This window comes from Eleutherodactylus coqui, chromosome 2 (genome assembly GCF_035609145.1).
Source record: "Eleutherodactylus coqui strain aEleCoq1 chromosome 2, aEleCoq1.hap1, whole genome shotgun sequence".
NCBI lineage: Eukaryota > Metazoa > Chordata > Amphibia > Anura > Eleutherodactylidae > Eleutherodactylus > Eleutherodactylus coqui.
This window is the reverse complement of record NC_089838.1, coordinates 252,249,820-252,271,214: the sequence shown is the minus strand read 5'-3', so window position 1 is coordinate 252,271,214 and position 21,395 is coordinate 252,249,820. Positions and strand designations below refer to the sequence as shown.

General features: G+C 40.3%; 1 protein-coding gene across 1 annotated transcript in view; it reads right to left on the bottom strand.

Annotated features, from left to right (window-relative positions):
• Positions 1-21,395, bottom strand: part of SV2B (synaptic vesicle glycoprotein 2B) — a 59,038-nt gene that overhangs the window by 16,004 nt on the left and 21,639 nt on the right. Inside the window, exons 2-5 of the mRNA XM_066589984.1 lie at positions 4,810-4,990; positions 4,533-4,684; positions 2,955-3,088; positions 1,522-1,611 (exon numbers count right to left, since the gene is read on the bottom strand). Of these exons, the coding sequence (XP_066446081.1) occupies positions 1,522-1,611; positions 2,955-3,088; positions 4,533-4,684; positions 4,810-4,990 (557 nt within the window). The remainder of the gene's footprint in view (positions 1-1,521; positions 1,612-2,954; positions 3,089-4,532; positions 4,685-4,809; positions 4,991-21,395) is intronic.

The window sequence follows — 21,395 nt, the reverse complement described above, 5'->3', positions numbered from 1 at the left end:
GCGAGTACGCTCACTCATCTCTAATATTGACAAATAGCAGCCAGTAAGTTGGTGGTATAAATCTAAGCTTTTATGGGGTCCCTACATTATACTTAGTCATGTAGAGCTAGCATTCAGTAATAAAAATCATATGAATTATTTGACCAAATGGGGGGTTTGTATGTGGACCCCCTACTAATTAGTGGATTCTACACTTTTGCCCATTGTTGATAAGAGATCCATAAAATCAAGCGCTGTGTACATCAGTTAAATCTCCATAAACAAGTATAAGTAGTAGAACAGGTCACACTGACGAGTCTACTGACTTTTAACCCCTTAAACATCATGTTGTGGTTTTACGGCCTTATTTTTTTCCTGGCCGGCCTACATTATTTTTGCCATGGTTTTTTTTTCTGTCACATTTTTTACTGAATTTTCTTTACCATTTTTTTTATTTTATTAGGGATAATGGGTACAAAAAGAAAAAAAAGTTATTTTTTTTAATTTATAGTTTTTATTTTTAAAATTATAGCCACATTACAATAAAGTATAGGAATGGGTTTGTTTTGTTTTGAAGATTTTGATATATAATTTGTATAATCTCGGATTACGGGGGAGATATGACAACAGTTTATATTGGTGGGTTGTCTTTTTTTCCACATCACATCACTGTGCTGGGTGGGTCCTGTGCCTAAATGAGCGAATCAGAGAGCATGTTGTACCTCATGAGGTGGTGCCAGGTAAGGTAAAAAAGGCAGGTTTGGTACGCAACTTGGGGTAATTATAGTTATTGTCTGCCGCAGTAGGGAGGAGCCTGAGCAAGCATTGGCGGCAGAAGCAAGGTTGGTTGTGTCTGAGCCAGAGAAGCCCTGGTAGCCTTTGCGAGAGGTTGGTAGTAGAGTTGTGTGCAATTTCCCTGGAGCCTCCTGTTTGGACTAATGTGTCGTACAGTCAACCATGAAAGTATACGAGTCTCCATCATTTCTGCTATCATGCTAAAGAGTGAGAGAGCCCTCAAGCATGAGAACTGTGGTGTTCAAGAATGGTGTGATGTGTTGGGAGCCCATGAAGCCAAGGGATTCCTGATAGTAATTATGAGACTGTAAATAAAGTGGTCTACAACATAAGTCAGCAATAGTATTTTCGTGGTAATCCCCTTTAAGAAACTGTGTAACGAAAGTGACCTGCAATGTAACTAATTGAATGTGCATATCTGAGAAGCCTAATAGTTCTCAATGGACCTGTGCTTATGCAAGGGATTGTAACTTGTTACTGCGAAGGACGAGCTACTACAAAGTTGCTAAAGTGTTCTGTACTGTGACAAGCCTAAAATAGTATATTTTTAAGTGACTGTATCATTGAAACAGCAGCCAAATAACGTTTATTGTTGACATTCGGAATCTGCACTTCATCTTTAATTCCACCTGCATACACAAGTTGATTTAGTGATGTTTGGATTTAAGTCGTTTTGTTCTAAGGATTAATCAGAGTTTGTGAAAATGAACAGGATATACATGTAATTGGCTATAGATCAATTCTTACTGTAAAAACTTTTTCTGGCTCCCCCTTGGCTCTCATGTTAGTATCATGAACGTTCTTTAGTATCATCCAAGCTTCATCGTGTTTACCAGTCTGTAAGAAAACCCAAACCATATTTATCAGTAACGAGACATTTTGACCAAAACACTCAACAGCTCTGGACACTGCATATTATTACTTTTATATTATATTCTCTCTTGCCTGGACATTACAGATACATAACTTCACTGGATTGCCTCATACCTATCTAGTTAAAAGTTTAGTCTGTATCACTCACAACCCACCTCCACTTCACTGAACCTTTTTTGGTGGTCTTCAAGGTTTTTTCCTTGTACTCCTACTCTTCTACATGTATATCTGCAGTATGCTCTATAGCTAGAGGTAGCAGTCTGCATTGCACTATTTTTTTAACTGCACAACGAATCCCTCACCACCACTTCCATTTAAAGAGACACTCCGGAAAAAAGATTTTCATTCATTGTGTAACTAGCCCCTCAGCATATATACGTCAGTCGTCTATCTGAAGCCTTCTTGGGGTTTTTTGCCTTCCTCTGGATCAACAACACAGGAGGATAGACAGGCTGGACTAGATGGACATTGTCTTCATTCAGCCTTACGAACTATGTTACTATGTTCTGGAGCCCTTCTCTTTAAGTAGGTCATGTAATCTCATTCTGACCACCTGAGATTTGCTTGGTTTTATGTTTTCTGAAAAAGTGAGTTTTTCACGCAGCATAATTCCTGTGTGAGGGACCCTACCACGAAAACTCTTAAAAGGGGACACATAAACTGCTATCACATTATTAGTGATGATTAGAGGCTCCTAGTCACACAGTTATAATGAAGGAGATGATAGCTCAACCTCCTGACTGTATATTTATGGCCTGTATCTTTTTTAGGTGACTATGTAAGGAAATAATAATTACAGTATCCTCCTAGCAGGCAGAGATGGTACAGCCTCTAGCTGCTCATGTGATATATCATGGGATTGATAGAACAGAAAAGTGAAAAAGAAAGCAAGGAGAATTTTTAGCATCAACATAGTGCCTGATAAGCATCCAACCGGAGGCTTCACTGTATGGAAGGGAATGAATTATACATAAAAGCTGTTCAGAGTGGGACAGGCAATTAGTTGAGGGGTGCAGGGATGGAAAGATGCGTTATCACCAGAATGGCCCTTTAAATGTGACTGAGTAGCAATACCGAACACAGACAACAGACATGGGTGGAATTGTAATGAAAGAAATCAGAGGGGGATATGATGCTGAGGACACTTTCTAATAGTGCTCAACATCCCAATTAATGCCTTCTGTGCTTTTATTAAACTAAAAAAACTTATTCAGTGGTAGAGTGACATCTCTTTCATATAAGTTACCAAAAGCATGAAATACAATGACATAAAGCAAGCTGTTCAGAAATAAGAGCCGTGTGTTTACCTCCAATAAGAAGCGAGGACTCTCAGGCATAAACTTCAGGGCAATGATAGAAGCTATGCAGGGAAGCACACATACAACCACGAACACTCTCCAGCTGTGGAAATGGTAGTGTGTCCCCATACTGAATCCCCATCCTGAAAAGTAAGTTACTGTTGACAACAAGGTACTCACTGATAATGTTTACATCACTTGCATATAAGGCTTCAACTTGGATATGACTCAATGGCTAGATGTCTTGACCAATGCTTTAGACTCTAGGTCTACCTGGACCGCAGTTTTTGTAAATTATGAGCTCTGCATATGTAGTGTGATTTACCTCATCTATGATTGGGCCAGATTTAAATTAAAAATGCTTTCCCAGTAACCACAATTGAGGATTCTAATCCATATGATCTTGTAGTGTATATGGGCATCATAAAGGTGATCTCCCACTCAAACCCCCCTTTTCTCAGCTCTGTAGCAGTGGTTCCCATTCTGGCAGACTTAAGTTATGCTCGTGTAACATGGGCGGCCATTCGTCTGACTTGCTCTCTTGTAATACTACATTTCCCCCACCTGCCTCTATGAGCTCAGTGGAAGATGCTCCTCTTTTGGCAGACTCATGTTATATGGATGGCCATTCTTCTGTTTTGTTGTCTTACAAATTCTCCCCAAAAGCAGATGTTTGCTATGGGTACTAGTAGCTGGAGCTAGGTGTTGCAGCATGACAACCGCAATTAGGAAGTGGATCCAGGGTGGCGCCACAACATCAGCTCCAGCCCATGTGATTGCACCTTCAGTGGATGCCCACTGATATTCGGTGCTTGGCACTGATGAATATCGTGTCACTGCAAAAGTTCCCTTAGGTGTTGTCTGTCGGGAATCCCTCAGTGTTTAATGTTCCCTTCTTCTCTTCCCTGTTACAATATCTCATATGGTGTATGGACTGATTAGCAAGCAAGGAGGTGTTTTCCCTAGTAGGCCCATCAGCCATAATGGAAGTGTATTTTTCTGGCCCTGCCTCTACATGGGTGCCGATTATTTTCCTTCCCCAGGTCTCTGGTTTGGTAGTGGTCATCAGTTAAGAACTAGAGCAATTCCATCTACTATATATCCTTTCCTATTCTCCAAATAGGGACTGGCTAGGTTTGAAACGTGGAGCCATCCCTATCGGGATAATAACCCTGCTTGTGGGCATGGCCCACCAAGTTGAAGTTGGCTATGGAGAGCGTTCCCACTTCTTTATTGGTGCTTCCTACATGTTGAAATCTTAATTAATGTATAGGTTGACCCATTATTTGCATTAATCATGTCAAGGTTTGACGTGTTGGTGGCGTCAATGACGGTCACCATACTCGTCCCCTGCACAAATGGAATACTAGGGAAATCAGCTGATTATCCTAGTGACTGCATTTTACAATGTGTTAGCTCTGATGAGACAACCTTTTTAACATTTTGTAACTTTAGTTTAGAATCTCTAGATGTTCCCATGAATATGAACATTTTAGTGTATGACCCAACCAATTAAATATGCCTCCAATAACCAAGTGGAATACAGTTCACCTCAAAGAGCCGAAGAGGGGTTGAGAAACATCTCACCATAGTGAGGAATGATGCTCCAAGCCATTGCTGATGCATAGAGGGCTCCAATCATCCAAAACATGCAAAGCCAGCTCAAGTGTTCCCCTCTCTTCTCACGAGATAGGAATTCAGAGAAATACGCAAACACAATGGGAAGAGATCCCCCAATACTAAAATCAGGAACATGAAGGGAGAAAATGAAAAACTTGTTACTCCTACTAAAAATCCCATATTTTCAAGAATACTCAAGATACAAAATTAGAAATCAAATCTATTATGAAAGAGTTGTACTCACCCAAATCCAGAAATAAGGCGGCAGAAGAGGAAGAACCCATACCCCTGAACAAAGGAGGATATGAATGAAAAGGCAGCATTGATAGCCAGTGATATCATGAGACATTTTTTCCTCCCTAGTTTGTCTGCCAGTCCTCCCCATACAAATGCACCACACATCATCCCAAGGTACACTATCAATCCTGTCAGAGACATGAGAAGGAATGCACCATGAGTGGACAATAAATGCATCAAAACAAGTATTATAAACAACACTATAGTATATCATCGATAAGCTTATAGTGGAGTGGGAAGATTAGTGACTTGTAGAAGTATTAATAATTATATGGACTATTACAGAGTAACTCATATTAACACTGAAATACTTTTTTACATCTGAAGATGTAATTTTTCATCAATTTTCCCTTACGCTAATTTTTAAAATAAATCTTCCTCACTGTTTGATCAGTTATTAGCAGTAGGGAAGGGGGGTGACACTTGAATTTGACTGCACCAAGTACAATACACCACCTGAAAGAGAACCGAGACCTCAACACGTAGGACTTTTCTGTCTCGACTAACTCTTTATTTCATTAGGGATAATAACATAGCCCAAACTATTTAAAGAGCCATATAGTAGTTGAGGTAATAGTTTATGGATGACATGATAACAAAACTGGTAATATGGAAGTCCACAAAGACTCTATACTTTGTATATAAACCTAAAGAACAATCAAATGACATTTATTTAAATCAGATGAAGAATGAAGAATAGCAAATACTGTTTTTCTCGTGCGCTCATTCAAATGAGAATTGACTCATGTAAAAAGGTCATTAATCTGAAGTTTGTCACAATGAAATACGTCTAAATGTATTAAGAGATTAAGAGTAGAGATGAGCGAGTATACTCGCTAAGGCACATTACTCGAGCGAGTAGTGCCTTAGCCGAGTATCTCCCCGCTCGTCTCTAAAGATTCGGGGGCCGACGGGGCGCGGGGAGCGGCGGGGAAGAGCGAGGAGGAACGGAGATCTCTCTCTCCCTCCCCCCCCCCAATCCCCACCCGCTCCCCGCCGCAACTCACCTGTCATCCGCGCCGGCCCCCGAATCTTTAGAGACGAGCGGGTAGATACTCGGCTAATGCACTATTCGCTCGAGCAATGTGCCTTAGCGAGTATACTTGCTCATCTCTAATTAAGAGACTTTAGCCAAGTCCTGGACCATCCTAAAGACAGGAAAGGTATATGCTTGCTATGGTTAGGCATAGATTTGTGCTACAATTTGCAACTTTGTCTGTCTTTAACAGTGATGAATCTGATAGAAACACCTTGGTCATGCCCCTCCCTGTTAGGGTGGTTTCACATCTACATTGGAATGTCTGTCCATGGTTCCGCCACAATTCGGCACAGAATACCGGAAGAAAAAAATGCTGCATGCAGTACTTTTTTTCTGACTAAAAGCCAGGTAGTTGAGTGGACAGCGAATGGACCCCATTATAGTCAATGGAGTCTGTTCGATTGTATTCGGTTTCGTCATAATTTGGAGCCATTCGGCCATGGTAATTCTCTTTCCTGGTCCCCGAATACAGCAGAAAAGTGGAATTCCCAAGGCAGGTGTAAAACCACCCTTAATTCTGCTTATTTTTCTCACCACTTTCAAAAATGTTGAGAAATGACAAAAGTTGCAAATTTTATATGGTATGCATCAAAATTTGTGATTTTTCTGCCCAAAAAACTGACATAAACCTTTAATCAATTCTTCCAATAGTTCTTTGTAACGAGGGAGCCTGATGAGGGAGTATGACAATGTTTTATACCACCCTTGGTTAGGACAACATGAATCTGTCATTTAAATGTATACAGCATATCCGTACATAGCAAGCTTGTGCTTCGTTTTTGTTTGTTGTGCATTAGTTCTGCACCGAATATACCGAATGTAATATACGGTAGTGCAATATATACCTGAGAGTTCCAAGCTGCAGTCCAAAAGACTATGACTTACATTCACCGCCACGTCTGCCAAGAACACATTGGTCTATTGTGAATCCCACTATTTTCTCATTGCTTTCACCTTGGCTTAGGAAGCGAGGCAAAGTAAATGAATTCTGTCCAGTTAACATGAATGAAAAATGAAGTGTTAGATCATGAAAAAAGGGATTTTGTGCTTAGAGGGAAAATCAGCACAAAACATTCCCTTCTTCCATCCAATTATACATAGCATTGAAGTCACACAGAAATACCTTAGTTACAAGATTAGATGAAGTTCACTTTTTTCATAATTATCACCCTGGCACACCATGCTATACATATACGTCATGGCAATCGCACAGGCACATAATCTGTGGCGATGTGATCAACAGCAGGAGCCCAGTTGGGATTGACATACTCCAGCTGTAATGGCCATGATCTGTGAAACTCTAGTCATGGCCATTTAGCCCCTTAGGTGCTGTGATCAATAACACCACAACACCACAATAACCACAATACCGAGAATGATTGATAGAGGAAGGGTTCTCTCTGCCTATCCAAAGGTCCCAAGGTAGTGATGAGCGATCTTTTGAAACGTTTGGTTTGGCCGCTTCGCCGAATTTCAGTAAAAGTTCGATTTGGCCAAATAAGTTCGAACCGAATCGGAACTTCACCAATACCCCTAAAGTGGTTATCGAGGTTGTAAGAATTGATAGCCTAATATCTGATGAGTGAGGTTCCATCTCTCTGCATCAGCTGTTGAAGACGCTGTGGTGCTTGTTCGAGCGCAGCGGCTTCTTTAATGTTTACATCAGCTTCAGTTCTGGTTCACACTCAGCACACCAAACTTTTCATAGTGACCATTATAAATACTGCAGCCTAGTCCCACTGAAGGATCTGGACAAAAAGCATGGCATTCTGAGTATGAACCAAAACTGAAGCCAATGTAAGCTTTAGAGAGGCAACAGCACTCACATGAGTGCTGCTGCTCCTTCAAACAGCTGATTGACTGTCATTCCAAGTTTCCCACAGATCAAATAATGATTGCCTATCCTGAGGTACAACATCAATTTTTACAACATGGATAACCCATTTAATGAAAAAAGTCTACTTCCCTATGTCTTTAAAAATGTTAAAAAAAAAGTTTACCTAAAAAAAAAAAAAAAAATATTAGGTACCGCTGCAATTGGAATGACATGTAGAATAAAGCTATCTTGTTTAGAGATGAGCAAGCACCCAGTTATTCGAGTCGGGCTTTTCGTAAAATTCGAGAGCTCTACTCGAGTAACGAACCCCTCTCTCTCTCTCCTCGCGGCGGGCAGGGGCCAAAACAGGCACGTCACAGCGGGGAGGAGCCAAAAACTGGGGCGGAGTCAAACACGGCGTAATGCTTGTTCGAGTAATGAGCACCATCGAGTACGCTAATACTCGAATGAGCATCAAGCTCGGCAGAGTACAGTCGCTCAACTCTGATCCTTTTATATAAGCTGCACGGCACATGGCATAAAAAATGCAAAGGTTGATTTGTTCTTTTCTATATTTTCCCCCAAGATTTATAAAAATAATAAATTGTAATACCCCTAAAACAGTACCAATACAAACTACAACCTGCCCTACATAAGACAAGCCTTCATGTGGCGTCAGTACATTTACAGTAAGATTTAAAAAGTTACTGAGTGATTAGATTAAAGTTAATTTGTTTTGTTTTGCCTTTTACCACACAGAAGAGAGGGAAATATAAAATGCAAAAGACAATGAATAGGGCTGGCTGCAGTTTGCTGCACTGAGGGATTAGAATAGGGTGCAGTACTACACGGATGCTGATTGGGAGAAGGAGGCCTCTTAGGATGGGCCCCCAATATTCACAAAGTGATGGCATATTCTAGTGGCATCCACTACTTTCTTAGTTGGGAAGACCCCTTTAAAAGGGTTTTCCCACCACTTAAAATTGCTTCACGGCCACTCTGTCCTTCTTAGTTGCTGCTGACCAGGACATGTGACTGCTGCAGCCAATCACTAGCCACAGCAGTGACCTTCTATAGCCAGTGATTGGCTGCAGCAGTCCCATTTCCTGGTCAGCAGCAACCAGGACAGAGTAGCTGTGAAGAAATTTTAAATGATGGAACAACTCTTTTAAGTCCATTTTTTTAAATTTTGGGCAGCCATATCAAAGAGATTTCACTGAAGTTGACATATTCATGGAAATGATACATTTATCCATTCAACATCACATTTGGCTGTTGACATCTATACCCCAGTGTTACATCATGAAGGACATAGCAAGTGCAAACTGCAAGTGATGTACTGTATAGATGGCAGTGTATTAGCCTGTGCACTAAGCCCTTTAAATTGTGGACAGAGGCTAATTTTAGCTGTCTCCATTAAAATGTAACCCTGTTAAGCAAACACACTGGCAGAGGTGGTCTGAAAGCACATTAGAGAGAGTCTCTAGAGAGCTCTGACTAAGCCTGCATAGCGTCTGACTGTGGAATAATCTCAGCTCTGACACATTGTTAGCGGAATTCTGCCAGCGTGCAGCTTACATTACAGCAATGCGTTATGACAGGGCATACCTGACTGCACAAAAACTTTCATGATTGCCATCTGGAAGATGATAGTATTTCCCCCAATAGAAGGATTTGGTGACATTGAGTAGGATTATCCGACAGAAAGTTAATTTATTCTTTCACGAAAATTTAAACTACTTCGTGAGTCATTGAGTTAATGACAATGCTTTAGTGGGAATGGACAGTGGAGGTCATCTAACAAGTGCAAAGTAAGCACAGAGTTGTAATAGCTTACCTCTGTTCATAGCTCTAGTTTCATGTTTCATTGCATTGCAATAGTTCAATGAAGGGATTATGATAGCAAATTCTTGGGGGTGTATGTAATGCTCCCTTATCACCTAGAATTGATTCAATGTTCAAGAAAAGCAGCAAGAAGCAACATAGCTTCTAATACCGAAGACTAATCCTTAAAGAGTATCAGTTGTTCGCCCGTTCCAATTTTATAATGGACGGACTACTTAGCAGTGCCGCTCAATGCATTGCAGTGGCGGCTTTCAGAGCTCACACCAGGGAAAAGATAAGTATCAAACTTACATCTCCTGACTCCATGGGTCACCTACTTTCAGCCCATTAGCTTAGCTTATAGGGTTAAAGTACGTGACAGAGTTTCTTTAAGATAGGTCATTAATATCTGATCAGTAATATCAATCATGTCAATCAGCTGATTGAAACCGATTGACTGTCATAGCCTCTTCTAAGCCCTGGGATGTTATGTTCGTCAGTCACATGGCCTGAGAGCAGCTCAGTTCCTTTCGAGTCAATGAGATTGAGCTGCTATATCCGGGACAGCCGCTATGAAATGTATGGCACTGTGCTTGGTATGCAGTGAAGTGACAGTAGCACTCACCCAAGAAGATGGCCATTGTCAGTGCCCAAACTAAACCTGGATTTATTGCTGAAGACCACTGGACCCACCTCATAGCATACCTGTTCCATTATTTCCAACACCACTGCAAATGGAAGCAACGGTGGGTGTCAAAGGCAATAGACGTAATGGGTGCCGTGAGACCAAATGTCCATCAGCCAAGCACCTGCAAATGGTTCTGACAGGCACACTGGCCTGTAACAATGGTGTCATTTGTGTATGGATGGTGGACAACAAAACAGTTGGAGGTGCTCTCTCTACTGGTGGTCTGTCGAGGGCGACCTGAGCCCGGATGCCGTTTATGCATGCCCTCATGCATCCACTGGTTCCAATACCTTCTAAAAGTCAGGCCAGAATGGCCCAGGTGGCGGGCAATCCAGCTTTTCTAATTCTAATAATGCCCCCCTCCTCTCAAACTCTGTTAACTGGGCAAAAGCTCTTAGTGGTCAACAAGCTCCACACAAGTGGAAAAAGAGGTCATTACACACAAGTAGTCTCTGAGAGAGCTTTTTAATATTCCAAGGGTGGAACCACTTTTAGGGCCTAAGGTGGCAAGGCCGTCCATCTAATCACACCACAACTCTAATCATTGGCATATCTGCCTGAGATGTAATTGCATGTTGAGTTTTGCAGCAAAATGACAACCCCTTCTAGGTGCTTTATTTTTCCGACAAAGTGAACACAACGTGTTTCCCTGAAAATAAAACCTACTCCGATAATAAGCCCATCCCTGGTATTCAGGGGGAAGGGGGGGCTTAAAATACAACCCCTCCCCCCAAAATAAGTCCTAGCTACACTACATAAAAAAAAAAAAATACTCACCTCGCAGGCGCCGTCCTGGTCACTCTCGCTGCTCTCCAGGCGCTCCGGCAGTCTTCCATGTTGTTCTCAGAAGTGACAGAGCATTCTCTTCCTAGTAAGGTGGGTTGAATTCCCCCGCCTCCAGTAAGAGAATGTTGTGATTTGCTTAGGACCGTGGTCTCAGCCAATCACAGCCATTCAATGATGTCATTCATTGAATGGCTGTGATTAGCTCATCAAGTGCCAACTGTGATTGGCTGAGGCTGCGGTCCTGAACCAATCACAGCAATTTCTTGCTGGAGGCAGGGTATTCAACCCACATTACCAGGAAGAGAATGCTCTTTCAGCACTGAGGACGACACAGAAGACTGCCGAAGTGCCTGGAGAGTAGCGAGAGGGACCAGAATGACGCCTGCTAGGTAACTATTAAGACACCCCCGAAAATAAGACACTGTGCCTCTTTTGGGACAAAAATTAATATAAGACAGTGTCTTATTTTTGGGGAAACAAAATATGAGTGTGTCTATATATATATATATATATATACACACACACACACACACACATTTTCATTTGCGCAGCGGCTGCATTTGACAAAAGTCCTACATCTGGTAAAAATGTTAGGTAGGTGCAGGAACCGAACAGACCCCATTATAATCAATGGGGTCTGTTCAGCGAAGTTTCCTTCCGTCATTAGATGGATCACTTTGGCCAGGGGATTCCTTTTCCCTGCTCTAAAAACAGAGAAGAAAAACGGAATCCCTAGCGCAAATGTGAATTTAGCTTCAGCAGTTCTTGAAAATACCTAGCACCATTCCAATAGAAATTTCCATATGGAAGATGGACAAACTGTTACATGTAGTTTTCACATGCATTTCTTTCTTTTTCCTACACTGAACTATAAGAAAAAGGACCATGTGCCAAGTGCACCATATGAATGCACCATAAGCCACTTTCACACTGAGGTATTTGGGTCAGTATGCATTAGTATTTGTAAGCCAAACCCAAGAGTGGAACATAAACAGTGAAGCATAATGGAAAGATTTATACTTTTCTCCATGTTTTGACTCATTCCTGCTTTGGTTTACAAATAGAGATTATAGTAAGGAATATTTATAACTACTTTTGGGAAAATATATATGTCCCTATAAACAGTAGCACATGGGCAGAGTTTTGCTATGACCACTAAAACTCATTTTCTGTTAAGGATGAGCAAAAAGAAATATATTATCAGCATTTGAGCGAATCTGGCCATCTGGTTCAATTCACAGCCAAAAAAGACTAATAAAATGCAAATGACATATACGAATTGTAGTGCTTTTCTGCCATACGATTTATCTACAGTCTTAGGGCGAGCACCCACTGGCGTTTTTTTACCTGCGTTTTGCGTTTTACGTTTTTCCTGCACAGGCATAGAGATAACATGTGTTCCTGTCCACTGGCGTTTTTTTTGCGTTGCGTTTGCGTTTTTAACATAGGAACTGTCAGTTGCATATGTGTCCTTATTTTTCTCCTAATGCACCCATGAAAGTCAATGGAAATTAATGGAAAAGCCGCGAAAACGCTGCGAAAACGCCACGAAAAACGCCGCGGGAAACGCGTTTTTTTCCCGCGGAAAACGCAAACGCCAGTGGGTGCTCGCCCTTAAATTGGGTTTTACTACCATGTATTGATTACGTGGGATTAGGAATGTATGTTGGGAAGAGAGCAGCTGACTCTGCTAATCAGTGATGTACATAGAAGAGATGTAACAAAAACCTAAATGGCTCCCCTATTATAGCATCCAGTTTTTTCACCCAGGTCATGGGAGCTTGATGTATATTTCCCATTCCATGATATTTTAAATGACTCTTGGGCCAATTCTCTACCTCTTTATTTGCTAACAATCCCGTTTCTCTTTGCAGGAAGGTCTACGTATGTTCTCGCTACCCAGTAGCAAAAGGGATGGTGAAATCAAGCTGGGGCCCCCTCTCTCCAAAGGCCACATAGTCTCCCTCTATGGTACATATGCCTATTAATGATAGTCATCAGTCAGGATAATCTTGCCTGTTATTGGCCACTGGTAATATGCATCCTGGTGTGAGACTTATGAGGCCTCAATGAATTTGTGGGGTCAAGGGTGAACTAGCTTGCTCATTTGCACAAATGTGCTACCATTTTTTTTACCACAAATGAGGAATGCGGTACCCCTTGTTCTGAGGATCTATGGGGTCCAAGTGGACAGATAAGTACCAATACAATTTAAAGGGCCATACCCATTTTTTACATTTCTGCTCCCCTAACCTGATTGTCTATAACACTCTGAAGGTCTCCTCTGAGTACTCCATTCACCTCCATAAAGTACAACCACCTGTCTTCAGCTTATAACGCACCATCTTAAGAGTGAGATTTTTGTACTTTCAGTTTCACATCTATCCCATGATGCATCAGCACAACATTAGCTAAGGTTATACACTTCTGCCTACTGAGGGGACAATTTAATTATCATCAACTTTTGTATTCACTTATATAAGCTACAGACTATAAGTATACAGACAGGAGAATGAGCTGTGATCTCCTCTATTATAACTGTATTCAGAATTGAGATCACATGACCATCTGAGAAAAAGGAGGCCGGAAGTTTTAGACAGAAAGAAAAAAACTAACCAGGGTAACACTAACTCAATTATATATACAGGGGGGGGCTAACTATATAATGAATACATTTTTGTAAAAAAATCACCAGAATGGCCTTTTAATGCAGGTTTAGTTGAAATGCTACCACAAGTAATAATGGTAAAAAACAACTTTCAAACTATGTATTTTATAATATGCCTGAGACCAACCTAAAAGTATGCAATTATAATTCCATTAATTGATACCATAGATCAGCCCTAAATAACTAAATGAATAACAAACAAATGAAAACAAAAGTAAAATAAAACTTGGTTATTTTAGTTTCCAGTCTGGGCAAATAAAAACATATATTTTTTGACGCTCATACTGCATTCTGATAATTCATACACATTTTTAAAATGATCTTCATGGGTTTTCTATTAACAATAACAATATAATATGATAAAATGATGAAATAAAGAATTAGCTTTAAATCCAATGGAGAAATTGCTGCAATTAACACAGAATACAAAAAAATCATACAATGAAATAATAGCAACAGTAAAAGCGAACAACCTAGACATTAGAGAAAAAACATGTAATAAATATTTGTAATCATTTTTAGTGCATTGAAGTTACAATGAAAGCAATAAATTCTCTGCCAGGGGAACATTATGTTTATAACCCAGTGTCTGTGAGCTGCAGCTCTTGCAGGCAAAAGCGTAACTTAAAGCTGCTGTGCAACAATGTAAAATCCGTAAGAGGGCCTCCCCGATATAATGCATTACTTACAGTATAGGTCTCCTCATCAGCACACCCTCTGCATTCACAATAGCCCTTGCCTGTGGGTGTTTGCTGGTAAAGAGGGCAATGGTAGTGACTTGTGTTAGTCTTATGTGGCAAAGGTAACTCAAATTCATCATATATCAGGGAGTCATTTAATTTAATGAAAAGTCATTCTATGTAGTATCTGTGTTAACTGGAGTTTAATCTAATTTACCAGATTGAAGATATTATCCAAAAAGACACTTTCAGTGGAACATGCCATCATCTTCATTGCTAAATGGATAAATTTGGGCTTGTACTGAGGTCTATTGAACCAAAAGGCTAATGGATGCTCGGGCCAGGGTATGATCTAAAGCAGTGGTGGCGGACCTATGGCATGCATGCCAGAGGCGGTACACAGAGCCCTCCCTGCTGGCACGCAAAGCCGTTGGCCGCTCACCACAGTAGTGATTACTGGCTGGGTGGCTACTGCTCCTCGCCGGTAATCATGCAGTAGCGCTGATCCCGGTGCACACTCTAATCTAAGGTATACATCACAAAACAGGTGAAAATCTGAACAACTTGTTGAAAAAAAATAATCACCAAGGCTGAACGCAACCTTGTCCAACAACATCAGCTGGTATGCCGTCTCAAAAGGGTTCCGCAGACACTTACCTAGTAACAGAAGCCTGTACTAGTAATACCCACCCACGAGGAGAAGATTGCTGTTTCTTTTGGGTACCCCCTGGTATGATGATTACTTATGTTACTGCATGGGGAATGGGGGTTTAACATAAAAAAACAACTTGGACAAGCCCTTTAAGGTATTATTAAACTCCAGCTAGCCGCCTCTTGGATTTTAGAGCAAATGGCTTCAGAATCAGATAGAAACTGATAAAAAGCTTTAAAATGTTGCACTTTTCTTTGAACTCGTTATAATACTGTCATCTTAGTAAACAGGATTTTTCAATGTCACAATGAATTAGATGTATCGACCGGGAATGACCTTTCTCCCCCAAATTTTGGCAGCTGTGCCCTCAATAGCTCCTCACATGTATCAACTTAGTTTATAATCTATGCACATTTATGTAAAATGAAATAACATAGAAAACCTGATAAATAATAAGGGTTTCGATCTCATACGAGGTTTCATCAATGTATTTATTCTTGCAGTTGTTAAATGGAATGATGGAATGTCTCGGCGTCACTAGCTTTACTCAGATATAGCCCGTCTACCAATACTGAATGAAATGAATAGTGGAGAGAATATTTCATTTCATTTCTTGGTTCAAGGCAAGGCCAGACATGCCAGATGGCAATGTTATTATCCAGTATCTTGCAAGTTAAAATGCAATCTTGTATTGAAGGACTTAAGGACACTTCATTCAGCTCTATAGTAGATTAAATATATAAGTATGTTGTATAAGTGCGGATCCTATAGATTATATCATTTATTTTTTATTTTATCTTCTATGGGAGATAAAAACAGAAGATTGCAATTGCACTGGATTAGAGAAAGTTCATTATATATTTTTTCAAACTTATTTAACCTTTGAATTATTTACAAAAACTTTACACATTTTTAACTTTTTACACAAAGGCCAGCCTCCACCTTGGAAAACCTGGGAAAATGCCAGGGCACACTGAAAAGAAATCCATGGGTGTAGGGGCATACATAGAAATCATGGGGCCACGTAGCAAAAACTAATGAGTCTCCCCACACACACAGAAAAAACATATTGCAGAGACAGAGATGAAGAAAAGAGACAGAGAGAGTGGGAAAGAAGAGATGTAGAGAGAGAGAGAGAGCAGAAAAGAAGACAGAGAAAGTGGGAGAAAAGTGATGAGGAACAGAATGCCAAAGAGAGACAAAGAGACAGAATGGAGAATACAGAGAGAAGAGTCGGAGTGAGAGCAGAAAAAAAGGCAGAAAGCAAAGAAATAAAGAGGAGACATGGAAGACAGAGACAGACAGAGATGTAAAAAAGAGCTGAAAAGAGAACAGAAGAAAGACAGAGAAGTACATTGAGAACAAAAGAGGGGGAAAAAGAGATAAAGAGAGAAGAAAATAGAAATGGAGAGAGAGAACAGAAAAAAGAGATAGAGGTAGAATGAGAAAAAGAAGAAAGGAGAGTGCAAAAAAAGAGACGGAGAAAGTGGGAAAAAAAGACATGGAGAGACTGGAAAAAATAGAGAGAAGAAAAAGACAAAGTGTGAAATAGAGACGGAGAGAAAGCAGGAAAAATAGACAGAGAGTGTGGAAGAAGGACAGAGCTAGCGGGAAAAGAAGACAGAGAGCAGGAAGTAGCGATGGAGAGACAGCAAAAAAACAAACAAACTGTGAAACAGAGCAGGAAAAAGAGAGAGGTAAAATAAGATATAGCTGAAAAGGGCAGAAAAAAATGACAGAGGTATATAGAAAAAAGAGAAAAAAAGACAGGTAAAAACTAGGATGACTGTGTGGACCACTCAGTAGGGGCTTAAACAGACAGGCGGATGTGCTAATATGCTCGCCGCTACAGAGCGTATTAGTGCATGATCCAGTGTTTTTCATCATTATTCAAACTTCACGCTAGTGCACTCTAGTTTTAAAAAAAAAAAGTCCTATCTTTTCTTGTGTGTAGTATTAACATGTGAGAATCCCCGAATCTTCAGGGACGAGCCAGCAGGTACTCGAAAAAGGCGAGGCTCTCTCGAGTATATCGCCTTACCGAGTATGCTCGCTCATCTCTAGTCCCTATTAGTGGATATAATTAGGTGGGGATTAGAGGAGTTATTTTAGATAGTAAAAAATTTCAGTGAGGACCGTAAATGTGATAAAATAACAAAAGAAGATATTCAATCCCCGCGGCTCCAGTGTTACACTCCTGTTCTCCCCGCCAGCCTTGGTTTACTTGTTTCAGCAGTGTACAGAAGGATGTTTTCAATATCTCTGACAACCCCTTTCACTTTCATCAGGCATTTAATAGCATTGGATTCACAGTCCAAATTGGTTTATGCATGTTGTTTGACCCACTGTCAATTGGACAAGAAGGCTTAAAGTGATTGTTCTACGTTCCATATCATTCGTTTCTGAAATATGGTCCAAAATTCTGCACCAGTTCATTCCTTACTGTAGCTTTATAGCAGTTTCATAGACATAAATAGTCATACATTGGCATATGTTGCCCATAGGCTCCAATGTTAAAATAACTTGCACAGTTAGGTATATGTGTTTGTTTTTTTTTTATTGTCATTGAAGGATTCCTCTGTGTGGAAAATGGCTATTCCAAATACCTGAAAAAAGGGGTAATGACATAGCTTTGGAGGCAAGAAAGAAAACTTTTAGCCTCCATCAGGTGAATAGGGACCTATGGATATATTTGATGCTTTTGTCATGACCTTTCTAGTGCATATTGCAGATGGACACTGCAAAAATGAAGCATGGATTCATCCTTATCCTTTGTATACAATGGGGCTTCAGCAAACAATATTAATTGGCTCTGGGACAACCATTGTAGGTTGAAACCATAACTCCGGGGAATGATAATAATTGGTTTTAAAGCCTTCAAAATGTCAACCAAAAGTATTACAAAATGAAGAAAATTACGCAGATCCATAATACAGATAAAGCAAGTTCTTACTTATAACAAAGAGCTGCTGCAAGCTATATATGAGGTTCAATGTAGAGGACAGGAGCTTCTTCGGGTTATTGCACACTGCACAGTAGTCCAAAAAAAATGAAATGGAGCGCCCCCACCTGGTGCCTGAAGGAACTGCTCATCCTGGTCCAGGTATAGGGTACTGCAGAACATGTAATACTGCACTGTACTGTAGGTAAAGGTAAAGTCCCCTGGTGCAAGCACCAAGTCATGACTGACTCCTAGGGTGACGTCACATTATGGTGTTTTCTTGGCAGACCTCTACATTGAACCTCATATACAGCTTGCAGCAGCTCTTTTGCAGGGTGGCTTGCCATTGCCTTCCCCAGTCATCTGTACATTGTACTGTAGGGTAGTGCTAGTAGAAAGCCAATCAGTGCATGCACTTCAGTAGCATAGATGCTTTACTAGTGAAGTTTTACTCAATTAGCAGGACTTTACAGCAAAGTGCAAATGGTGCAAATCCTGTCTGTGGCATTATATATTGAATATAATGAAAAGCCCAGGAAAGGGGACATGGCCTAGCTACAAGCGGGTAAGGAAGCCAAACACTGAAGCTCTTGCCGGATAGCTTCATACCCGGTCTCCCACTGCATGGATGCACCAGCTGGGGATAGCTTTGACTTTCTCCCAGCAGATCCCAGACAGAGAGGTGCAAACTGCGAATTTTTGCAGGTCCAAGCACTTCACCCTTGAGTCGTGGGACCTGGCATTGTGCTGTGGCCTAGTTAGTGTAGAGCTTCCTGTGCCGCCTTCTCCAGCAGAGAAGTCAAGAGCCGATTCCTCTCTGCAGCGCAGCCCTGCCAGCAATGCACTGTTCACATTTTTGTCCATGGAGACAGGCACTCAGAGGGCTTGTCGTGCCAATGGACGCCTTTTGGGCGCAATAGCTGTGTGTGAGGATGTTAGCATCTGTTTTTAGCTTTGGTGAATTAAATACACATAGAAAGAACTGCTTTACATATATATATATATATATATATATATATATATATATATATATATATATATACACATACACACTACTAAAACCGTGCTTGCATATTTGAAACACTAAACCTCTAGTAACTCAGGCTGCCTTCTTCTGAGCTACAAATAAGAAACCCAGCTACAGAACCAAATATGCTATATAATAATCATCATTATCATTTTTCACATATATGTACTTTTGATTGTTCTCTGAAGAAAGTGCACAACTACTTAAAAATATGCTACTATCTCCATCTAGTGGTCAATCTGAAGATTACCATACTTTTTTCTGAAATCATGAGACTTTCCAGTCAGACTTTGGACTCCTTATTCTTGACTTGTTTTGAACTTGGAATTGTTGGGAACCACTGGAAAATGTAATTGTACATCTGCAGTGAAACTATATACTTTAGATCACACTCGTCAATGAAAACAAGTTTTCCTATGTGACTTCTGATTCGCAATTGTTTTCTCCGACTGTTGTAAAAAATTTTCGTTAGACAAAATGGGAAAATCTTCAAGGTCATCTAATTATGAAGCAATTAAAGATAACAAAACCCTTAAAATAGGACAAGGAGAGAAATCTGACAAAAAGATAATCTCGAAAATGCGAAAAAGTAGCACAACAAAGAACTCAATTTTGGAAAGAAACAAAATAGACTCCAATCTTCTTCACAGCACCTACATAGTGATACTGAAGATGACATAGCCTTACATGAAGGTGAAAACCTCAGAGAATATATTAAAGCACTTCCAACTACAGATTGTATCCAAGACGTATTCACAGAGTTTATGCAAACTGCCAAAAGAGGAGAAAAGGCGTTAAACAAGTATAACTGACCCAGATTCATAAATACAGACAAACCATGAGATATCAAACTCAAGGAAAAAAGTCTTTCCAAAGCAAGACTGGCCAAATGAATTGAATATGATGATAAAGAAATCTTTATCAGGATTTGTCAAAACTTAGTGTGGATAGTCCTTAGGAGACAAAACCAACTAACTACTAAAGCTTTGAGGGAAAAGAACATGCTCTATAAATGGTTGTTCCCATTTGTGTTATCTATCTTCACCACCAGCAGGAACTGGTTAATTAAAACATCAGAAGACCTTCCCCGGGTTTTAAACAAACTGGACTTAAGCCATATTCAGATTCCTATTGGATTTCTTTAATGGATGTTCTAAATCTTCCCCCTTCGCCGAGACAGGAAACATGGAATCAAGCAGCCCCAAAACAGACCAAGAAAAGAAGAAGACTGGACACAGACCTGTTTAAGGCACCAACAAAAAGTGTGTCTGAAGATGCTGTTAACATTTACTACGGAATTTATTGGGACAATGGCAATCCGAATTGTCAGTAAACTCTTTTTTCTTTAATATTACTCTGCTCCTACAGGTGACACTAGGAAATCTTACAGGTTTTTGTTATGCTAGGTCTCAGCCCCCTTGAATATTGCTTTTATTCTGGAGGGGAGAGGACTATGTCCATATTGTCCTTTCCTGCTGCAGAAATCATTATTGTTGTTCAACACATTAATATACTACAATATTTCATCATTTCAGAGTTTGAAATGTTATATTTTCTCTAGTTTGTGTGATCCGATTGTTGACAACATACGATTTCTGGAAGTCTTTCTTGTCCCTAAAGATTTGGCTGCCGGCGCGGGTGAGCGGTGAGTTGCAGGAGTGAGCAGGGGGTAGTGGTGGCGGGGGGGAGTGAGAGAGAGAGATCCCCCCCCCCGTTCCTTCCCGCTCTCCCCCGCCGCTCCCCGCCCCCTGCCGGCAGCCAAATCTTTAGAGATGAGCGGGCAGGTACTCGAATAAGGCACTACTCGCTCGAGTAGTTTGCCTTAGCGAGTATGCTTGTTCATCTCTATTTGCAATGGCTAACCTCCATATTGCCTCATTTAATGTTAAAGGGATTAACGTTCCCAAAAAAGAATCCAAATTCTACATTATTAAAAAAAAAAAAAAAACAATATTAATATTGCTATGATACGAGAGACACATTTGAAAAAAAAGAAACATGCACACCAATAAAACAGATCGTTGACCCAGTGGTATAGTTCTTCATCTCCAATTAAAAGGCATAGGCGGGTGGCTATTGTGGTAAATAGAAAGGCTCTTTTTATTTTTTGTGATGTGAAAACAGACCCAGAAGGCCGCTCTATATTCCTGAAAGTTGTTTTCCACAACTGTTTATATTTATGTTCCAAATTTTAACCAAGATATTTTCTTTTCCAGATTTTCCAATATATAAAAAGGTTTTAAACAGGGACAACTGACTTTTGGAGGCAATTTCAATGTGCCTTTATCTCCTTCGGTTGACAGTTCTAATAACATATCCATTCTACCCTTAAAAAAACTGAAGATTAAAAATCTGTTTGCAGAAGTATGTGAAGTGGATCCTTGGAGAACTTCTAACCCTAGCATGAAGGAA